The 22,795-nt window shown below is 47.1% G+C and overlaps 1 protein-coding gene across 3 annotated transcripts; it reads right to left on the reverse strand.

The window, feature by feature from the left end:
• Nucleotides 1–368: 368 nt before the first annotated feature.
• Nucleotides 369–15,838, reverse strand: LOC139257677 (cell adhesion molecule CEACAM1-like). Of its 3 annotated transcripts, none has more exons than XM_070874568.1 (4): nucleotides 15,488–15,838; nucleotides 10,519–10,794; nucleotides 2,385–2,513; nucleotides 369–1,309 (listed from the first exon to the last, which is right to left on the reverse strand). In XM_070874568.1, the coding sequence occupies exons 1-4, from the start codon at nucleotides 15,792–15,794 to the stop codon at nucleotides 1,203–1,205; spliced, it is 819 nt and encodes a 272-aa protein (XP_070730669.1). In that variant the 5' UTR covers nucleotides 15,795–15,838; the 3' UTR covers nucleotides 369–1,202. The 3 variants fall into 3 exon arrangements, with proteins under 3 accessions (XP_070730669.1, XP_070730668.1, XP_070730667.1); XM_070874567.1 differs by having other exon boundaries at nucleotides 369–1,306; nucleotides 2,385–2,516; XM_070874566.1 differs by having other exon boundaries at nucleotides 2,385–2,516.
• Nucleotides 15,839–22,795: the final 6,957 nt, after the last annotated feature.

Here is a 22,795-nt window from a genome sequence, read left to right on the forward strand (position 1 = left end):
ACGCAAAGAGTGTGAAGAGGTCAAGTGCAGGCAGCGGAAGGAGTGTGCGGCAAACCAGTCCCACCCTCCCCTTCCCTCGACCACTGTCTGTCCCACCTGTAACAGGGACTGTGGTTCTCGTATTGGACTGTTCAGCCACCTCAGGACTCACTGTTAGAGTGGAAGCAAGTCTTCCTCGATTCCGAGGGACTGCCTGTGATGGTGTATTAATTAACGACTTAGATGACACACGAGAGAGGTCTATATCAACGTTTGCCGATGACACAAAGATAGGCGGCATTGTAAGCAGTGTAGATGGACACACAAATTTACCAGAGAGATATTGATCGGTTCGGTGAACGGCCGACATTTATTTCAATAAAGGCGAATGTGAGGTCACTGGCTTGGACCTACAAAGTGTAGAATGGTGAAAAGCAACAAACAATAGAGGTCGAAAGTGACTCGGGGTCACAGTCCAAGGATAAGGGACAGGCCAGTTAGGACCCAGATGAGGAGAAACTTCTTCACTCAGAGAGTGGTGAACCTGTGGAATTCCCGACCGCAGAGAGTTGTTGAGGCCAGTTCATTGGATATATTCAAGAGGGAATTAGATGTGGCCCTTACGGCTAAAGGGATCAGAGGGTATGGAGAGAAAGCAGGAAAGGGGTACTGAGGTGAATGATCAGCCATGGTCATATTGAATGGTGGTGCAGGCTCGAAGGGCCGGATGGCCTACTCCTGCACCTATTGTCTATGTTTCTATGTTTCTATGTACATCAATCATTAAAATATCATGGACAGTTACAGGAAATAATCAAAACAGCACATGGAATGCCGGCCTGTGTATCTAGGGGACTATAATACAAGGAGGTAGATCTCAGGGCGTCAGAGCCATCCACAATTTCATTCGGCACTTTGCTTCTAAAGGATCCAGTCCTCACACTGTGAGGCGTGATCTGTGCTGTGTGGAACAGCCTGGATAATGTGCGGAGAACTTTCCCTGCTTATCGTTTTAAACAAAACTAGAATTGACATTGACTCTGATAATTGCAGCAGAGTGAAACTAAACCCCGAATGTCTACAAACTGACTGGTGAATGGAACATGAAAGTGCGAACAAACACACAGCAAGCAGAGGCCGGTTGCATTAAACCCCCCCTCCCGCATAGTCCCAGATATCTCGCTCTGCCAATTTGAAGTTCTCGACGCTTTCCGATGAACCGATTATCTTCCCCTTCTGTCGGTCCTTCGCACATTGCCCGTCATCTTGGGCTGAGCTGGGCGAGTCAGAGACGGCTTTTGGCCAATTTGGCTATTTTCATAAATTACTGCTGAGACAAAGAGAGCGGATCAAGATTAGATAGCGGACAGTCCCAATCGACCCAGTCATTAAAGAACTTACATTTACACGGCACATTTAATGACCTCACGATGTCCCAAAGCGCTTTACAGCCAAATAAATACATTTAGGAGTGTAGTCGCTGTTGTACTATGGGAAACGCGGCAGCCAATTTGCGCACAGCAAGATCCCACAAACAGCAACGCGACAGTCACCAGATAATCTGCTTATTGTTATGTTGATTGAGGGATAGATATTAAAAACTCGCCCGCTCTTCAAAATAGTGTCACGGGATATTTTACATCCACCTGAGGGTAGACAGGGCCTCGGTTTAACGGCCCCTCCGACAGTGCGGCACTCCCTCAGTACTGCCCCTCCGACAGTGCGGCACTCCCTCAGTACTGCCCCTCCGACAGTGCGGCACTCCCTCAGTACTGCCCCTCCGACAGTGCAGCATTCCCTCAGTACTGCCCCTCCGACAGTGCGGCACTCCCTCAGTACTGCCCCTCCAACACTGCGGCACTCCCTCAGTACTGCCCCTCCGACACTGCGGCACTCCCTCTGTACTGACCCTCCGACAGTGCGGCACTCCCTCAGTACTGCCCCTCCGACAGTGCGGCACTCCCTCAGTACTGCCCCTCCGACAGTGCGGCACTCCCACAGTACTGCCCCTCCCACAGTGCGGCACTCCCTCAGTACTGCCCCTCCGACACTGCGGCACTCCCTCAGTACTGCCCCTCCGACAGTGCGGCACTCCTTCAGTACTGCCCCTCCGACAGTGCGGCACTCCCTCAGTACTGCCCCTCCGACAGTGCGGCACTCCCTCAGTACTGCCCCTCCGACAGTGCGGCGCTCCCACAGTACTGCCCCTCCGACAGTGCGGCACTCCCTCAGTACTGCACTGGGAGTGTCGGCCTGCAGTCCGTGGAGTGGGACTTAAACCCACAACCTTCTGACTCAGAGACGATGGTACTGCTCACTGAGTGGCAGCTTTTAATCCCTCACTGTTGTAAACATACTGAATAATATCTCGGTGGTCGTATGTACCTTTATTACTTGATACATACCACTCTCGTCGTAGGCTTTCAACACTGGTTTCTTTCTCCGACAACACAGCACAATGATGATAATGTAGCCCAAGTAGCCTGGATATCCGCCATACCCCATGTAGCCATAGCCTGCAGGCCTTGCGTTTGCTGCTTTAGAATGGAATAATTTAGTAAATAATGAGTACAGTCACAGAGCCCGCGAGATCTCACCACAGGCCGCTCGGTTCGCCTTTACTGAACTGAGAACTTTTTGAAATATACAGTTCCATTATCTGCTTCCGGCCAAGACTAAACCTTATTTCCAGCTCAACCATTCTTTAGGTCATTATTCAGTCCTTTTTGAATTTTATCAGTCTCTACTGTCGGCAAAGTATTGTATATTCAGAGAACCAGGAATACAAGGACAGGGAGGTTCTGCTTGAACTGGAGGTTAGGCCACAGCTGGAGTACTGCGTGCAGTTCTGGTCACCACATTGCAGGAAAGATGTGATTGCACTGGAGAGGGTACAGAGGAGATTTACCAGGATGTTGCCGGGACGGGAGAGTTTTAGCGATAAGGAAAGATTGGATAGGCTGGGGTTGTTTTCTTTGGATCAGAGGAGGCTGAGGAGAGACCTGATTGAGGTGTATAAAATGATGAGGGGCCTGGATAGAGTGGATAGGAAGGACCTGTTTCCCTTGGCAGAGGGGTCAACAACCAGGGGGCAGAGATTTAAAGTAATTGGGGGGAGGTTTAGAGGGGATTTGTGGGGAAATGTCTTCACCCAGAGGGTGGTGGGGGTCTGGAACTCACGGCCTGAAAGGGTGGTAGAGGCAGAAACCCTCAGCACATTTAAACAGTATCTGGATGTGCCCCTGAAGTGCCGTAACCTACAGGGCTATGGACCCAGAGCGGGAAAGTGGGATTAGGCTGGATAGCTATTGGTCAGCCGGCACAGACATGATGGGCCGAATGGCCTCTTTCCGTGCTTTCTGTGATTCTACGAACGTCTGTTCTAAACATCCCTTATGATCCAGTACTCATCCACATCATGGCCTCCTCTCAAAAGCAGGAGGCCATTCAGCCCCTCGATCATTCCAATGATCTGTGGCTGATCTGTATCTCAACTCCATTTACCCGACTTGGTTCCATAAACGTTAATGCACTTGGCTGGCACAAGTCTGTGAATCTCGGTCCTGAAATACTCCATTGACCCCAGCCTCAACAGGTTCCAGGTCTCCACTACCTTAATGTGTCCACCTGTGAGTGGAGCTGTTGAGATGGGAGGGGCTTCGCCAGTCACGTGATGATCACAAGATTCAATAAAACCCCAGCCAGTAGGGTTCGGGGGATCCACGATGGGGCAGGTGGTTGTGAGCCTGGTGGACGAACTGGTAATGTTATCATCACAGACAGTCCCTCGGAATCGAGGAAGACTTGCTCCCACTCTAAAAGTGAGTCCTTAGGTGGCTGAACAGCCCAATACGGGAACCACAGTCCCTGTCACAGGTGGGACAGACAGTGGTTGAGGGAAGGGGAGGGTGGGACTGGTTTGCCGCACGCTCCTTCCGCTGCCTGCGCTTGGTTTCTGCATGCTCTCGGTGATGAGACTCGAGGTGCTCAGCGCCCTCCCGGATGCACTTCCTCCACTTAGGGTGGTCTTTGGCCAGGGACTCCCAGGTGTCGGTGGGGATGTTGCACTTTATCAGGGAGGCTTTGAGGGTGTCCCTGTAACGTTTCCTCTGCCCACCTTTGGCTCGTTTGCCGTGAAGGAGCTCCGAGTAGAGCGCTTGCTTTGGGAGTCTCGTGTCGGGGGCATGCGAACAATGTGGCCCTGCCCAGCGGAGCTGGTCGAGTGTGGTCAGTGCTTCGATGCTGGGGATGTTGGCCTGGTCGAGGACACTAACGTTGAGCTTGGTATCAGTCTGGTCATTGTGCAATGCTCCCAGTCCAAGGCCGATATATCCTCCCTGTGGGGCGGGGTCCAGGACTGAACGCAGTGACTCCAGACAGGGTCTGAGCCTACCATCCACCCCTTTGTATTCCAGCCCCCTGTGTGATAAACACCTCCATCCACTTTCAATTATGTTCTGTACCCGCGCACTAGCCTTTACTGGGACCCAACAACCTGCCTGCCCCTCCACCGTTCCCAGCTCCTCACCACTTAGAAAACACTCCGATACATCATTCTTAGTAGCAGCGTGAATGACTTCACATTTGGCCACGCTGACCTCCAGTTACCTGAGTTTCACTTCCATCTACTGTTATCATCATAGACACTAAGCTGGGTGGCGGTGTGAGCTGTGAGGAGGATGCTAAGAGGCTGCAGGGTGACTTGGACAGGTTAGGTGATTGGGCCAATGCATGGCAGATGCAGTATAATGTGGATAAATGTGAGGTTATCCACTTTGGGGGTAAAAACAGGAAGTCAGATTATTATCTGAATGGTGACAGATTAGGAAAAGGGGAGGTGCAACGAGACCTGGGTGTCATGGTACATCAGTCATTGAAAGTTGGCATGCAGGTACAGCAGGCGGTGAAGAAGGCAAATGGTATGTTGCCCTTCATAGCGAGAGGATTTGAGTATAGGAGCAGGGAGGTCTTACTGCAGTTGTACAGGGCCTTAGTGAGGCCTCACCTGGAATATTGTGTTCAGTTTTGGTCTCCTAATCTGAGGAAGGACGTTCTTGCTATTGAGGGAGAGCAGCGAAGGTTCACCAGACTAATTACCAGGATGGCAGGACTGACATATGAAGAGAGACTGGATCGACTGGGCCTGTATTCACTGGAGTTTAGAAGAATGAGAGGGGATCTCATAGAAAAATATAAAATTCTGACGGGTTTGGACAGGTTAGATGCAGGAAGAATGTTCCCGATGTTGGGGAAGTCCAGAACCAGGGGGTCACAGTCTAAGGATAAGGGGTAAGCCATCTAGGACCGAGATGAGGAGAAACTTCTTCACTCAGAGAATTGTGAACCTGTGGAATTCTCTACCACAGAAAGTTGTTGAGGCCAATTCATCAAAAGGGAGTTAGATGTGGCCCTTACGGCTAAAGGAATCAAGGGGTATGGAGAGAAAGCAGGAAAGGGTTACTGAGGGAATGATCAGCCATGATCTTATTGAATGGTGGTGCAGGCTCGAAGGGCCGAATGACCTACTCCTGCACCTATTTTATATGTTTCTATGTTTGTAGGCAGTTCCTTGGAATCGAGGAAGACTTGTTTATACTCTTAAAATAAGACCTCAGGAAGCTGAACAGTCTATTATGAGAACCTGGACAACGTGGACCATTTCCCAGACCTCGGGAGCCTCTTATCAGCGATGACAAGATCCAACACCTCTCCCAGTGCGCCAGTGCAGCCTTCGGCCGCCTGAGGAAAAGAGTGTTTGAAGACCAGGCCCTCAAATCTCCCACCAAGCTCATGGTCTACAGGGCTGTAGTGATACCCGCCCTGCTGTATGGCTCAGAGACATGGACCATGTACAGTAGACACCTCAAGTCACTGGAGAAACAGCATCTACTGTGCCACCTAACTGTGTCAGCGAACTTGGATCAACAGCTTTCTATTCTGTCATCGAAGTCATTCCTACATACAGTGAAAAGCTAAGGCCCGCAGTATTAATGGCGGGGGACGGGGCCGGGGGAAGTATTTGTTGATCACACTTTTGCCTGCGAGATATTGATGTTTGTTCGTCAAATAATTTTAATGGCTGGACAACTGTAAGCAGCTTGTGCCCATATCTGCTGCACCTATACTGTCAATGTGGCAGAATCATAGATATTTACAGCAAAAAATACCCCTCAAATCCCCTCTAAATCTCCCCCCAATTACTTTCAATCTATGCTCCCTGGTTGTTGACCCCTCTGCCAAGGGAAACAGGTCCGTCCTATCCACTCTATCCAGGTCCCGCATCATTTTATACACCTCAATCAGGTCTCCCCTCAGCCTCCTCTGATCCAAAGAAAACAACCCCAGCCTCTCCAATTTTTCCTCATCGCTAAAACTCTCCACACCCGGCAACATCCTGGTAAATCTCCTCTGCACCCTCTCCAGTGCAATCACATCTTTCCTGTAATATGACCAGAACTACACGCAGTACTCCAGCTGTGGCCTAACCAGTGTTTATACAGTTCAAGCATAACCTACCTGCTCTTGTATTCTATGCCTCGGCTAATAAAGGCAAGTATTCCGTATGCTTTCTTAACCACCTTATCCACCTGGCCTGCAACCTTCAGGGATCTGTGGACCTGCTCTCCCAGGTCCCTCTGTTCCTCTACACCTCAGTGTCCTACCATTTAATGTGTATTCCCTTGCCTTGTTAGCCCTCCCCAAATGCATTACCTCACACTTCTCCGGATTAAACTCCATTTGCCACTGTTCTGCCCACCTGACCAGTCCATCGATATCTTCCTGCAGTCCATAGAAACATAGAAAATAGGTGCAGGAGTAGGCCATTCAGCCCTTCGAGCCTGCACCACCATTCAATAAGATCATGGCTGATCATTCAACCTCAGTACCCCTTTCCTGCTTTCTCTCCATACCCCTTGATCCCTTTAGCCGTAAGGGCCATATCTAACTCCCTCTTGAATATATCCAATGAACTGGCCTCAACAACTCTCTGCGGCAGGGAATTCCACAGGTTAACAAATCTCTGAGTGAAGAAGTTTCTCCTCATCTCAGTCCTAAATGGCCTACCCCTTATCCTCAGACTATGTCCCCTGGTTCTGGACTTCCCAAACATCGGGAACATTCTTCCTGCATCTAACCTGTCCAGTCCCATCAGAATTTTATACGTTTTGATGAGAACCTCTCTCATCCTTCTAAACTCCAGTGAATACAGGCCCAGTCGATCCAGTCTCTCCTCATATGTCAGTCCTGCCATCCCAGGAATCAGTCTGGTGAACCTTCGCTGCACTCCCTCAATAGCAAGAATGTCCTTCCTCAGATTAGGAGACCAAAACTGTACACAATACTCCAGGTGAGGCCTCACCAAGGCCCTGTACAACTTTAGTAAGACCTCCCTGCTCCTATACTCAAATCCCCTCGCTATGAAGGCCAACATACCATTTGCCTTCTTAACCGCCTGCTGTACCTGCATGCCAACTTTCAATGACTGATGTACCATGACACCCAGGTCTCGTTGCACCTCCCCTTTTCCTAATCTGCTGCCATTCAGATAATATTCTGCCTTCCTGTTTTTGCCCCCAAAGTGGATAACCTCACATTTATCCACATTATACTGCATCTGCCATGCATTTGCCCACTCACCTAACCTGTCCAAGTCACCCTGCAGCCTCTTAGCATCCCCCTCACAGCTCACACCGCCACCCAGCTTAGTGTCATCTGCAAACTTGGAGATATTACACTCAATTCCTTCATCTAAATCGTTAATGAATATTGTAAAGAGCTGGGGTCCCAGCACTGAACCCTGTGGCACTCCACTAGTCACTGCCTGTCATTCTGAAAAGGACCCATTTATCCCGACTCTCTGCTTCCTGTCTGCCAACCAGTTCTCTATCCACGTCAGTACATTACCCCCAATACCATGTGCTTTGATTTTGCACACTAATCTCTTGTGTGGAACCTTGTCAAAAGCCTTTTGAAAGTCCAAATACACCACATACACTGGTTCTCCCTTGTCCACTCTACTAGTTACATCCTCAAAAAATTCCAGAAGATTCGTCAAGCATGATTTCCCTTTCATCCTGTCACTGCTTTCCAAATGCACAGCTATTTCGTCCTTAATAATTGATTCCAACATTTTCCCCACCACTGATGTCAGACTAACCGGTCTATAATTACCCCTTTTCTCTCTCCCTCCCTTTTTAAAAAGTGGTGTTACATTAGCTACCCTCCAGTCCATAGGAACTGATCCAGAGCCGATAGACTGTTGGAAAATGATCACCAATGCATCCACTATTTCTAGAGCCACTTCCTTAAGAACTCTGGGATGCAGACTATCAGGCCCCGGGGATTTATCGGCCTTCATTCCCATCAATTTCCCTAACACAATTTCCCGCCTTTCCTTCAGTTCCTCCTTCTCACTAGACCCATTGACCCCTCGTACATTCGGAAGGTTATTTGTGTCTTCCTTCGTGAAGACAGAACCAAAGTCCACAGTTTTCTTCTTCATTATCAACCACACAGCCGATTTTAGTATCATCTGCAAACTTCTTAATCATACTCTCTATATTCAAGTCTAGGTCCCACTGGAAACATCCTTCCAGTCACAGAAACACCCATCGACCATTATCCTTTGCTTCCTGCCTCTAGACAATTTTGGATCCAACTTGTCACTTTGCCCTGGATCCCAGGGGCTTTTACCTTCGTGACCAATCTGCCATGTGGGACCTTATCAAAGGCCGTGCTAAAATCCATATACACTACATCAAACACACTGCCCTCATCGACCCTCCTGGTTACCTCCTCGAAAAATTCAATCGTTATTCAGATACGATCTTTCTAAATCCTGTCGTTCAGAATTTTTTCCAATAATTGGTTAGGCTGACTGGGATCGGTTCAAGGTTTACGGGTTATTCTATCAATGTGGTGTCAAGGGTCACAGGGGTTATACTGTCAATATGGGGTCAAGGGTCACAGGGTTATACTCTCAATGTGGTGTCAAGGGTCACGGGATTCTACTGTCAATGTGGGGTCAAGGGTCACGGGATTCTACTGTCAATGTGGGGTCAAGGGTCACGAGGTTATACTGTCAATATGGTGTCAAGGGTCACGGGACTCTACTGTCAATGTGGGGTCAAGGGTCACGGGATTCTACTGTCAATGTGGGGTCAAGGGTCACGGGATTCTACTGTCAATTTGGGGTCAAGAGTCACTGGGTTATACTGTCAATGTGGTGTCAAGGATCACGAGGTTATACTGTCAATGTGATGTCAAGGGTCACGTGGTTATACTGTCAATGTGGCAGGCTGTGAAGAAGGCAAATGGCGTGTTGGCCTTCATAGCGAGAGGATTTGATTATAGGAGCAGGGAGGTCTTACTGCAGTTGTACAGGGCCTTGGTGAGGTCTCACCTGGAATATTGTGTTCAGTTTTGATCTCCTAATCTGAGGAAGGACGTTCTTGCTATTGAGGGAGTGCAGCGAAGGTTCACCAGACTGATTCCCGGGATGGCTGGACTGACTTATGAGGAGAGACTGGATCGACTGGGCCTGTATTCAATGGAGTTGAGAAGGATGAGAGGGAATCTCATAGAAACATATAAAATTCTGATGGGACTGGACAGGTTTAATGCAGGAAGAATGTTCCCGATGTTGGGGAAGTCCAGAACCAGGGGACACAGTCTAAGGATAAGGGGTAAGCCATTTAGGACCGAGATGAGGAGAAACTTCTTCACTCAGACAGTTGTTAACCTGTGGAATTCTCTACCGCAGAGAGTTGTTGATGCCAGTTCATTGGATATATTCAAAAGGGAGTTAGATATGGCCCTTACGGGTAAAGGGATCAAGGGATATGGAGAGAAAGCAGGAAAGGGGTACTGAGGGAATGATCAGCCATGATCTTATTGAATGGTGGTGCAGGCTCGAAGGGCCGAATGGCCTGCTCCTGCACCTATTTTCTATGTTTCTATGTTTCAAGGGTCATGGGGTTCTACTGTCAATATGGGGTCAAGGGCCATGGGGTTCTACTGTCAATGTGGGGTCAAGGGTCACGAGTTTATACCGTCAATGTGGTGTCAAGGGTCATGAGGGTTCTACTGTCAATGTGGGGTCAAGGGTCACGAGTTTATACTGTCAATGTGGTGTCAAGGGTCATGGGGGTTCTACTGTCAATGTGGGGTCAAGGGTCACAGAGTTCTACTATCAATGTGGTGTCAAGGGTCATGGGGTTCTACTGTCAATGTGGTGTCAAGGGTCACCGAGTTATACTGTCAATGTGGTGTCAAGGGTCACGGGTTGTGCTCTCAATGTGGTGTCAAGGATATGGTGAAATCACTTTACAGTTCCGTGGAAGTGTCAGTATAGCTACACCTTGCAACATGTAATAGAGGCAGCCACACCCTTAAACTTACAGCCAATCATAAGCAGTTCCACTAATGGACATAACTGTACGTGCAATGGCTGGTGTAAGGCAGGCTTGGCATCGCGCACTCGGCCCGTGAGGGAGACCAGCCATGGTCAGAGGCCGCAGAGGAGGGCGAGACACTTACAGCAGAGCTGGAGGACAAAGTCGGTGTGTTTGCTGCTGATACGGTTCCTGGTGCGACACGTGTAGGAGCCGACGTCGGTGCTCTGTACGTTTAGCAGGGTCAGCGAGCTGTTGTTGTGGACCAGCAGGTAGTTGTCTCCGCCGGACAGAGGCACGTCACACTGGTACCAGCTGTATTGTACGTGGTTACCCTCCAGGACAGAGCACTGCAGGGTCACATTATCTCCCGCCTGAGGAGCCAATGGGACACTGTCGACTTGTGGAACGGACACAGCGACTGTGCACAGAAAGACACACAGAGAGGAGGAGAGTATTAGAATGCACCGCACACGGGATCCAGGCTGTCATTCTAACCCAGCTCGCCCGTCGGGGAAAGTGATGGGCTGGGGAGTGACCGTGGGCTCACACCACGCCCAATATTGGTCTGCACTGGACTGGGCAGGGCAGGACGACCTACTCCCTCCAATCCTGTGCGATTCCCCACCGGGAAGTTAGCGTAAAGTTAGCCCGCAATCTTCCTGTAGTCACAGGTCATTTCTGGAATTAAAGTTTTCCACTTTATTGATATCTGCAGCTGGAAAACGGCTCTATCCCAAAATTCCACAGACCAGGAGCATGGAGGGGATTCACAAGAGGTTGGGAGGGGGAGAATCAGCTGTTAAACCCTGGGCACTGGTACCCTGGGCACTGGGACCCTGGGCACTGGGACCCTGGGCACTGGGACCCTGGGCACTGGGACCTTGGGCACTGTGACACTGTCACTGTGACCCTGGGCACTTTGACGCTGTCACTGTGACTCTGGGCACTGGGACCCTGAGCACTGGGACCTTGGGCACTAGGACCCTGGGCGCTGGGACCCTGGGCACTGGGACCCTGTCACTGTGACGCTGGGCACTGGCACGCTGGGCACTGGGATCCTGGGCACTGGGACCCTGTCACTGTGACCCTGGGCACTTTAACCCTGTCACTGTGACTCTGGGCACTGGGACCCTGGGCACTAGGACCCTGGGCGCTGGGACCCTGGGCACTGGGACCCTATCACTGTGACCCTGGGCACTGGGCCACTGTCACTGTGTTCCTGGGCACTGGGAGTCTGTCACTGGGACCCTGGGCACTGGGACCTTGGGCACTGTGACCCTGGGCACTGGGACCTTGGGCACTGGGACCCTGTCACTGTGACCCTGGGCACTGGGACCCTGGGCACTGGGATCCTGGGCACTGGGACCCTGTCACTGTGACCCTGGGCACTGGGACCCTGTCACTGTGACTCTGGGCACTGGGACCCTGGGCACTGGGACCTTGGGCACTAGGACCCTGGGCGCTGGGACCCTGGGCACAGGGACCCTATCACTGTGACCCTGGGCACTGGGACACTGTCACTGTGATCCTGGGCACTGGGAGTCTGTCACTGGGACCCTGGGCACTGGGACCCTGTCACTGTGACCCTGGGCACTGGGACACTGGGCACTGGGACCCTGGTCACTGGGATCCTGGGCACTGGGACCCTGGGCACTGGGACACTGTCACTGGGACTCTGGGCACTGGGACACTGGGCACTGGGATTCTGGGCAGTGGGACACTGGGCACTGGGACCCTGTCACTGGGACCCTGGGCACTGGGACCCTGTCACCGGGACACTGCCACCGGGACACTGGGACCCTATCACTGGGACCCTGGGCACTGGGATCCTGGGCACTGGGACCCTGGGCACTGGGACCCTGGCCACTAGGATCCTGTCACTGTGACCCTGGGCACTGAGACACTGTCACTGGGACTCTGGGCACTGTGACCCTAGGCACTGGGACCCTGTCACTGGGACCCTGTCACTGGGACCCTGGGCATTGGGACCCTGGGCACTGGGACTCTGTGCACTGGGACTCTGTGCACTGGGACGCTGGGCACTGGGGCCCTGTCACTGGGACCCTGGGCTCTGGGACCCTGTCACTGGCACCCTGGGCATTGGGACCATGGGCACTAGGACCTTGTCACTGGGACACTGTCACTGGGACCCTGGGCACTGGGTCCCTAGGCACTGGGATCCTGGGCACTGGGACCCTGGGCACTGGGACACTGTCACTGGGACTCTGGGCACTGGGACCCTGGGCAGTGGGACCCTGTCACTGGAACCCTGTCACTAGGACCCTGGGCACTGGAACCCTGTCACTGGGACCCTGAACACTGGGACCCTGTCAGTGGGACCCTGTCACTGGGACCCTGGGCACTGGGACCCTGTCACTGGGACTTTGTCACTGTGACCGTGGGCACTGGGATGCTGGGCACTGAGACACTGTCACTGGGACTCTGGGCACTGGAACCCTGGGAACTGGGACCCTGGGCACTGAGACCCTGTCACTGGGACTCTGGGAACTGAGACACTGTCACTGGGACCCTGGGCACTGGGACCGTGGGCACTGGAACCCTGTCATTGGGACCCTGGGAACTGGGACCCTGTCACTGGGACTCTGTCACTGGGATCTTGGGCACTGGGACCCTGGGCACTGGGACCCTGTCACTGGGACCCTGGGCACTGGGACCCTGTCACTGGGACACTGTCACTGGGACCCTGTCACTGGGACCCTGGGCAGTGGGACCCTGTCACTGGGACACTGTCACTGGGACCCTGGGCACTGGGACCCTGACACTCGGACCCTGGGCACTGGGATCCTGGGCACTGGGATCCTGGGCACTGGGACCCTGTCACTGTGACCCTGGGCACTGGGATACTGTCACTGGGACTCTGGGCACTGGGACCCTGGGCACTGGGGCCCTGTCACCGGGACCCTGGGCACTGGAGCCCTGTCACTGGGACCCTGTCACTGGGACCCTGTCACTGGGACCCTGTCACTGGAACCCTGTCACTGGGACCCTGTCACTAGGACCCTGGGCATTGTGACCCTGTCACTGGGACCCTGGGCACTGGGGCCCTGGGCACTGGGACCCTGTCACTGGGACCCTGTCACTGGGACCCTGGGCACTGGGACCCTGGGCACTGGGACCCTGTCACTGGGACCCTGTCACTGTCACCCTGGGCACTGGGACGCTGGGCACTGGGACCCTGTCACTGGGAGCCTAGGCACTGGGACACTGTCACTGGAAACCTGGGCATTGGGATCCTGGGCACTGGGACCCTGTCACTAGGACCTACTCACTGGGACCCTGGGCACTGGGGCACTGTCACTGGGACTCTGGGCACTGAGACCCTGTCGCTGGGACCCTGGGCACTGGATCCCTGGGCACTGAGACCCTGTCACTGGGACCCTGTCACTGGGGCCCTGGGCACTGGGACCCTGGGCACTGGGACCCTGTCACTGGGACCCTGGGCATTGGGACCCTGGGCACTGTGACCCTGTCACTGGGACACTGTCACTGGGACCCTGTCACTGAGACCCTGGGCACTGGGACCCTGTCACTGGGACACTGTCACAAGGACACTGGGTACTGGGACCCTATTACTGGGACCCTGGGCACTGGGACCCTGTCACTGGGACCCTGGGCACCGAGACCCTGGGCACTGGGACCCTGTCACTGGGACCCTGGGCACTGGGATCCTGTCACTGGGACCCTGTCACTGGGACCCTGGGCTTTGGGACCCTGGGCACTGGGACCCTGTCACTGGGATCCTGTCACTGGGACCCTGGGCATTGGGACCCTGGGCATTGGGACCCTGGGCACTGGGATCCTGGGCACTGTGACCCTGTCACTGGGACCCTATCACTGGGACTCTGTCACTGGGACACTGGGCAGTGAGACCCTGGGCACTGGGACCCTGTCACTGGAATCATTGTTCATTGTTCGTAGGTTTATACGTATCCTTCAAGGCTGCTGACCAAGGGCCGTGCGGCTCTTTGTCGGCCGGCACGGACATGATAGGCCGAAATGGCCTCCTTCTGCGCTGTAAATTTCTATGTTCTATGTTTCTAACCCTGGCACTGGGAGCAGCAAAGGCTGTCATCTCATTGTCAATGAAGGGGAGCAGAGCTGAGTCCATGATCAGACGTTGGTGCGTCTGTCCTCCCAGGGGATTTGCAGGATCTTGCGGAGGCATCGTTGCTGAGATATCTCCAGCGACTTGATGTGTCTACTGTACATAGGCAGTCCCTCGGAATCGAGGAAGACTTGCTTCCACCCTAAACTGGAGTCCTTAGGTGACTGAACAGTCCAATACGGGAACCACAGTCCCTGTCACAGGTGGGACAGACAGTGGTTGAGGGAAGGGGAGGGTGGGACTGGTTTGCCGCACGCTCCTTCCGCTGCCTGCGCTTGGTTTCTGCATGCTCTCGGCGACGAGACTCGAGGTGCTCAGCGCCCTCCCGGATGCACTTCCTCCACTTAGGGCGGTCTTTGGCCAGAGACTCCCAGGTGTCGGTGGGGATGTTGCACTTTATCAGGGAGGCTTTGAGGGTGTCCCTGTAACGTTTCCTCTGCCCACCTTTGGCTTGCTTGCCGTGAAGGAGTTCCCAGTAGAATGCTTGCTTTGGGAGTCTCGTGTCTAGCATGTGGACAATGTGGCCCTGCCCAGCGGAGCTGGTCGAGTGTGGTCAGTGCTTCGATGCTGGGAATGTTGGCCTGGTCGAGGACACTAACGTTGGTGCGTCTGTCCTCCCAGGGGATTTGTAGGATCTTGCGGAGACATCGTTGGTGGTATTTCTCCAGCGACTTGATGTGTCTCCTGTACATGGTCCATGTCTCTGACCACAACTGTACGCAGTGGGCCCAGCGAGTGAGTGGAGGCGGGGAAGAGAATAGACTCCCCGTTATTTTGGGGAAATAGCGGCTGCAGTGAACCAACGTTCAGTCTGGGGTACGTTTCGGGTCTCAGGCCGGGGGATTTTAAGACGGTTTGTACCAGTTGGAGCACTGCCTGCACAGAGCAGAAACCACCTCAACTTCGACGCCACGACATGAAGAAGTAAGATGGGGGAATATAAAACAGCGCATTGGGATCATTGAAGGAAGTGAAATCAACTTACCGTTGACGGTCAGATACACTGAGCATGTTGAAGATTTGCCGTCTGACGTGGTAACTTCAAGCTCGTAGGTGCCTTCGTCCTCCAGCTGCAAGTGTTTCAGGGACACCTCCGCACTGGAGCTGGAGAAATTGACTCGCTCCTTGAAGGTCTCGGAGATGTACGGCAAGTGCGAGCTTGGCGAGAAGGTGAGGATCGACCTTGGCGCCTTGCTCTGAATCACCCGCCACTCCAGGTTAAAGAGCTCGAGTGGGTGAGTGACGTTGTGTCTGAGGGGGAGCAGTACTGTCTGGCCCACACTTCCATCCATTTCCCTTTGACACAGGTCTGCCAACACTGTCCTTCTGCCTACAAACAAACACCTGTTTATACAACGACATACAATGTACACGACACTCACATCCCTCCAATATTCACCATCATCACCATAGAGACATAGAGACATAGAGACATAGAGATATAGAGACATAGAGACATAGAGACATAGAGACATAGAGATATAGAGACATAGAGACATAGAGACATAGAGACATAGAGACATAGAAACATAGAGACATAGAGATATAGAGACATAGAAACATAGAGATATAGAGACATAGAGACATAGCAACATAGAGACATAGAGATATAGAGACATAGAGACATAGAGATATAGAGACATAGAGACATAGAGACATAGAGATATAGAGACATAGAGACATAGCAACATAGAGACATAGAGATATAGAGACATAGAGACATAGAGACATAGAGATATAGAGACATAGAGACATAGAGACATAGAGATATAGAGACATAGAAACATAGAGATATAGAGACATAGAGACATAGAGACATAGAGACATAGAAACATAGAGACATAGAGATATAGAGACATAGAGATATAGAGACATAGAGATATAGAGACATAGAAACATAGAGATATAGAGACATAGAGACATAGAGACATAGAGACATAGAAACATAGAGACATAGAGATATAGAGACATAGAGATATAGAGACATAGAGACATAGAGACATAGAAACATAGAGACATAGAAACATAGAGACATAGAGATATAGAGACATAGAGATATAGAGACATAGAGATATAGAGACATAGAGATATAGAGACATAGAAACATAGAGATATAGAGACAGAGAGATATAGAGACATAGAGACATAGAGACATAGAGACATAGAAACATAGAGACATAGAGACATAGAAACATAGAAACATAGAGATATAGAGACATAGAGATATAGAGACATAGAGACATAGAGACATAGAGACATAGAAACATAGAGACATAGAGACATAGAGATATAGAGACAGAGAGACATAGAGACATAGAGACATAGAGACATAGAGACATAGAAACATAGAGACATAGAAACATAGAGATATAGAGACAGAGAGACATAGAGACATAGAGACATAGAGACATAGAGATATAGAGATATAGAGATATAGAGATATAGAGACATAGAGACATAGAAACATAGAGACATAGAGACATAGAGATATAGAGACATAGAGATATAGAGACATAGAGACATAGAAACATAGAGACATAGAGACATAGAGATATAGAGACAGAGAGACATAGAGACATAGAGACATAGAGACATAGAGACATAGAGACATAGAGACATAGAGACATAGAAACATAGAGACATAGAGATATAGAGACATAGAGACATAGAGACATAGAGATATAGAGATATAGAGACATAGAGACATAGAGACATAGAGACATAGAGATATAGAGACATAGAGACATAGAAACATAGAGACATAGAGACATAGAGACATAGAGATATAGAGACATAGAGACATAGAGACATAGAGACATAGAAACATAGAGACATAGAGACATAGAGATATAGAGACATAGAGACATAGAGACATAGAGACATAGAGACATAGAGACATAGAAACATAGAGACATAGAAACATAGAGACATAGAGATATAGAGACATAGAGACATAGAGACATAGAGACATAGAGATATAGAGACAGAGAGACATAGAAACATAGAGACATAGAGACATAGAGATATAGAGACATAGAGACATAGAGACATAGAGACATAGAGACATAGAGACATAGAGACAGAGAGACATAGAGACATAGAGACATAGAAACATAGAGACATAGAAACATAGAGACATAGAGATATAGAGACATAGAGACATAGAGACATAGAGATATAGAGACATAGAGACATAGAGATATAGAGATATAGAGACATAGAAACATAGAGACATAGAGACATAGAGATATAGAGACATAGAGACATAGAGACATAGAAACATAGAGACATAGAGACATAGAGATATAGAGACATAGAGACATAGAGACATAGAGACATAGAGACATAGAAACATAGAGACATAGAAACATAGAGACATAGAGACATAGAGACATAGAGACATAGAGATATAGAGACATAGAGACATAGAGACATAGAGACATAGAGACATAGAAACATAGAGACATAGAGACATAGAGACATAGAGACATAGAGACATAGAAACAGAGAGACATAGAGACATAGAAACATAGAGACATAGAGACATAGAGACATAGAGACATAGAGACATAGAGACATAGAAACATAGAGACATAGAGATATAGAGACAGAGAGACATAGAGACATAGAAACATAGAGACATAGAAACATAGAGACATAGAGATATAGAGACAGAGAGACATAGAGACATAGAGACATAGAAACATAGAGACATAGAAACATAGAGACATAGAGATATAGAGACAGAGAGACATAGAGACATAGAGACATAGAGACATTGAGACATAGAGACATAGAGACATAGAGACATAGAGATATAGAGACATAGAAACATAGAGACATAGAGACATAGAGACATAGAAACATAGAGACATAGAGACATAGAGACATAGAGACATAGAGACATAGAGACATAGAGACACAGAGACATAGAGACATAGAGATATAGAGACATAGAGATATAGAGACATAGAGACATAGAGACATAGAGACATAGAGACATAGAAACATAGAGACATAGAGACATAGAAACATAGAGACATAGAAACATAGAAACATAGAGACATAGAGACATAGAGACATAGAAACATAGAGATATAGAGACATAGAAACATAGAGACATAGAGATATAGAGACATAGAAACATAGAGATATAGAGACATAGAGACATAGAGACATAGAGACATAGAAACATAGAGACATAGAAACATAGAGACATAGAGATATAGAAACATAGAGACATAGAGACATAGAGACATAGAGACATAGAAACATAGAGACATAGAGACATAGAGATATAGAAACATAGAGATATAGAAACATAGAGACATAGAGACATAGAAACATAGAGACATAGAGACATAGAGACATAGAGACATAGAGATATAGAGACATAGAAACATAGAGATATAGAGACATAGAGACATAGAGACATAGAAACATAGAGACATAGAGACATAGAGACATAGAAACATAGAGACATAGAGACATAGAGACATAGAGATATAGAGACATAGAAACATAGAGACATAGAAACATAGAGACATAGAGACATAGAAACATAGAGACATAGAGACATAGAGACATAGAAACATAGAGACATAGAAACATAGAAACATAGAGACATAGAGACATTGAAACATAGAGATATAGAGACATAGAAACATAGAGACATAGAGACATAGAAACATAGAGATATAGAGACATAGAAACATAGAGACATAGAAACATAGAGACATAGAGACATAGAGACATAGAAACATAGAGACATAGAGACATAGAGACATAGAGATATAGAGACATAGAAACATAGAGACATAGAAACATAGAGACATAGAGACATAGAAACATAGAGACATAGAGACATAGAGACATAGAAACATAGAGACATAGAAACATAGAAACATAGAGACATAGAGACATTGAAACATAGAGATATAGAGACATAGAAACATAGAGACATAGAGACATAGAAACATAGAGACATAGAGACATAGAAACATAGAGACATAGAGATATAGAGACATAGAAACATAGAGATATAGAGACATAGAGACATAGAGACATAGAGACATAGAAACATAGAGACATAGAGACATAGAAACATAGAGACATAGAGACATAGAGACATAGAGACATAGAGACATAGAAACATAGAAACATAGAGACATAGAGATATAGAAACATAGAGATATAGAGACAGAGACATAGAGACATAGAAACATAGAGATATAGAGATATAGAGATATAGAGACATAGAGACATAGAGACATAGAGACATAGAGACATAGAGACATAGAGACATAGAGACATAGAGACATAGAGACATAGAGACATAGAGACATAGAAACATAGAGACATAGAAACATAGAGACATAGAGACATAGAGACATAGAGACATAGAGATATAGAGACATAGAGACATAGAGACATAGAGACATAGAGATATAGAGACATAGAGACATAGAGACATAGAGAAATAGAGACATAGAGACATAGAGACATAGAAACATAGAAACATAGAGACATAGAGACATAGAGATATAGAGATATAGAGATATAGAGACATAGAGACATAGCGACATAGAGACATAGAGACATAGAGACATAGAAACATAGAAACATAGAGATATAGAGACATAGATACATAGAGACATAGAGATATAGAAACATAGAGATATAGAGACATAGAAACATAGAGACATAGAAACATAGAGATATAGAGATATAGAGACATAGAGACATAGAGACATAGAGACATAGAGACATAGAGACATAGAGACATAGAGACATAGAGACATAGAGACATAGAGACATAGAAACATAGAGATATAGAGATATAGAGACATAGAAACATAGAGATATAGAGACATAGAGACATAGAGACATAGAGACATAGAGATATAGAGACATAGAGACATAGAGACATAGAGACATAGAGACATAGAGACATAGAGACATAGAGACATAGAGACATAGAGACATAGAAACATAGAGACATAGAGACATAGAGACATAGAAACATAGAGACATAGAGACATAGAGACATAGAGACATAGAGACATAGAGACATAGAGATATAGAGACATAGAGACATAGAAACATAGAGACATAGAGATATAGAGACAGAGAGACATAGAGACATAGAGACATAGAAACATAGAGACATAGAAACATAGAGACATAGAAACATAGAGACATAGAAACATAGAGACATAGAGATATAGAGACAGAGAGACATAGAGACATAGAGACATAGAAACATAGAGACATAGAGACATAGAGACATAGAGACATAGAGACATAGAGACACAGAGACATAGAGATATAGAGACATAGAGACATAGAGACATAGAGACATAGAGACATAGAAACATAGAGACATAGAAACATAGAAACATAGAGACATAGAGACATAGAGACATAGAAACATAGAGATATTGAGACATAGAAACATAGAGACATAGAGATATAGAGACATAGAAACATAGAGATATAGAGACATAGAGACATAGAGACATAGAAACATAGAGACATAGAAACATAGAGACATAGAGATATAGAAACATAGAGACATAGAGACATAGGGACATAGAGACATAGAAACATAGAGACATAGAGACATAGAGACACAGAGACATAGAGACATAGAGATATAGAGACATAGAGACATAGAGACATAGAGACATAGAGACATAGAAACATAGAAACATAGAGACATAAAGACATAGAGACATAGAGACATAGAAACATAGAGACATAGAAACATAGAAACATAGAGACATAGAGACATAGAGACATAGAAACATAGAGATATAGAGACATAGAAACATAGAGACATAGAGATATAGAGACATAGAAACATAGAGATATAGAGACATAGAGACATAGAGACATAGAGACATAGAGACATAGAGACATAGAAACATAGAGACATAGAAACATAGAGACATAGAGATATAGAAACATAGAGACATAGAGACATAGGGACATAGAGACATAGAAACATAGAGACATAGAGACATAGAGATATAGAAACATAGAGATATAGAAACATAGAGACATAGAGACATAGAAACATAGAGACATAGATACATAGAGACATAGAGACATAGAGACATAGAGACATAGAGACATAGAGATATAGAGACATAGAAACATAGAGATATAGAGACATAGAGACATAGAGACATAGAGACATAGAAACATAGAGACATAGAAACATAGAGACATAGAGATATAGAAACATAGAGACATAGAGACATAGAGACATAGAAACATAGAGACATAGAGACATAGAGACATAGAGATATAGAGACATGGAAACATAGAGACATAGAAACATAGAGACATAGAAACATAGAGACATAGAGACATAGAGACATAGAGACATAGAAACATAGAAACATAGAGACATAGAGACATTGAAACATAGAGATATAGAGACATAGAAACATAGAGACATAGAGACATAGAAACATAGAGACATAGAGACATAGAAACATAGAGACATAGAGATATAGAGACATAGAAACATAGAGATATAGAGACATAGAGACATAGAGACATAGAAACATAGAGACATAGAGACATAGAAACATAGAGACATAGAGACATAGAGACATAGAGACATAGAAACATAGAGACATAGAAACATAGAGACATAGAAACATAGAAACATAGAGACATAGAGATATAGAAACATAGAGATATAGAGACATAGAAACATAGAGACATAGAAACATAGAGATATAGAGACATAGAGACATAGAGACATAGAAACATAGAGACATAGAGACATAGAGACATAGAGACATAGAGACATAGAGACATAGAAACATAGAGACATAGAAACATAGAAACATAGAGACATAGAGACATTGAAACATAGAGATATAGAGACATAGAAACATAGAGACATAGAGACATAGAAACATAGAGACATAGAGACATAGAAACATAGAGACATAGAGATATAGAGACATAGAAACATAGAGATATAGAGACATAGAGACATAGAGACATAGAGACATAGAAACATAGAGACATAGAGACATAGAAACATAGAGACATAGAGACATAGAGACATAGAGACATAGAAACATAGAGACATAGAAACATAGAAACATAGAGACATAGAGATATAGAAACATAGAGATATAGAGACATAGAAACATAGAGACATAGAAACATAGAGATATAGAGATATAGAGACATAGACATAGAGACATAGAGACATAGAGACATAGAGACATAGAGACATAGAGACATAGAGACATGGAAACATAGAGAT

The sequence above is a fragment of the Pristiophorus japonicus genome, unplaced genomic scaffold (genome assembly GCF_044704955.1).
Source record: "Pristiophorus japonicus isolate sPriJap1 unplaced genomic scaffold, sPriJap1.hap1 HAP1_SCAFFOLD_891, whole genome shotgun sequence".
NCBI classification, from domain to species: Eukaryota; Metazoa; Chordata; class Chondrichthyes; family Pristiophoridae; genus Pristiophorus; species Pristiophorus japonicus.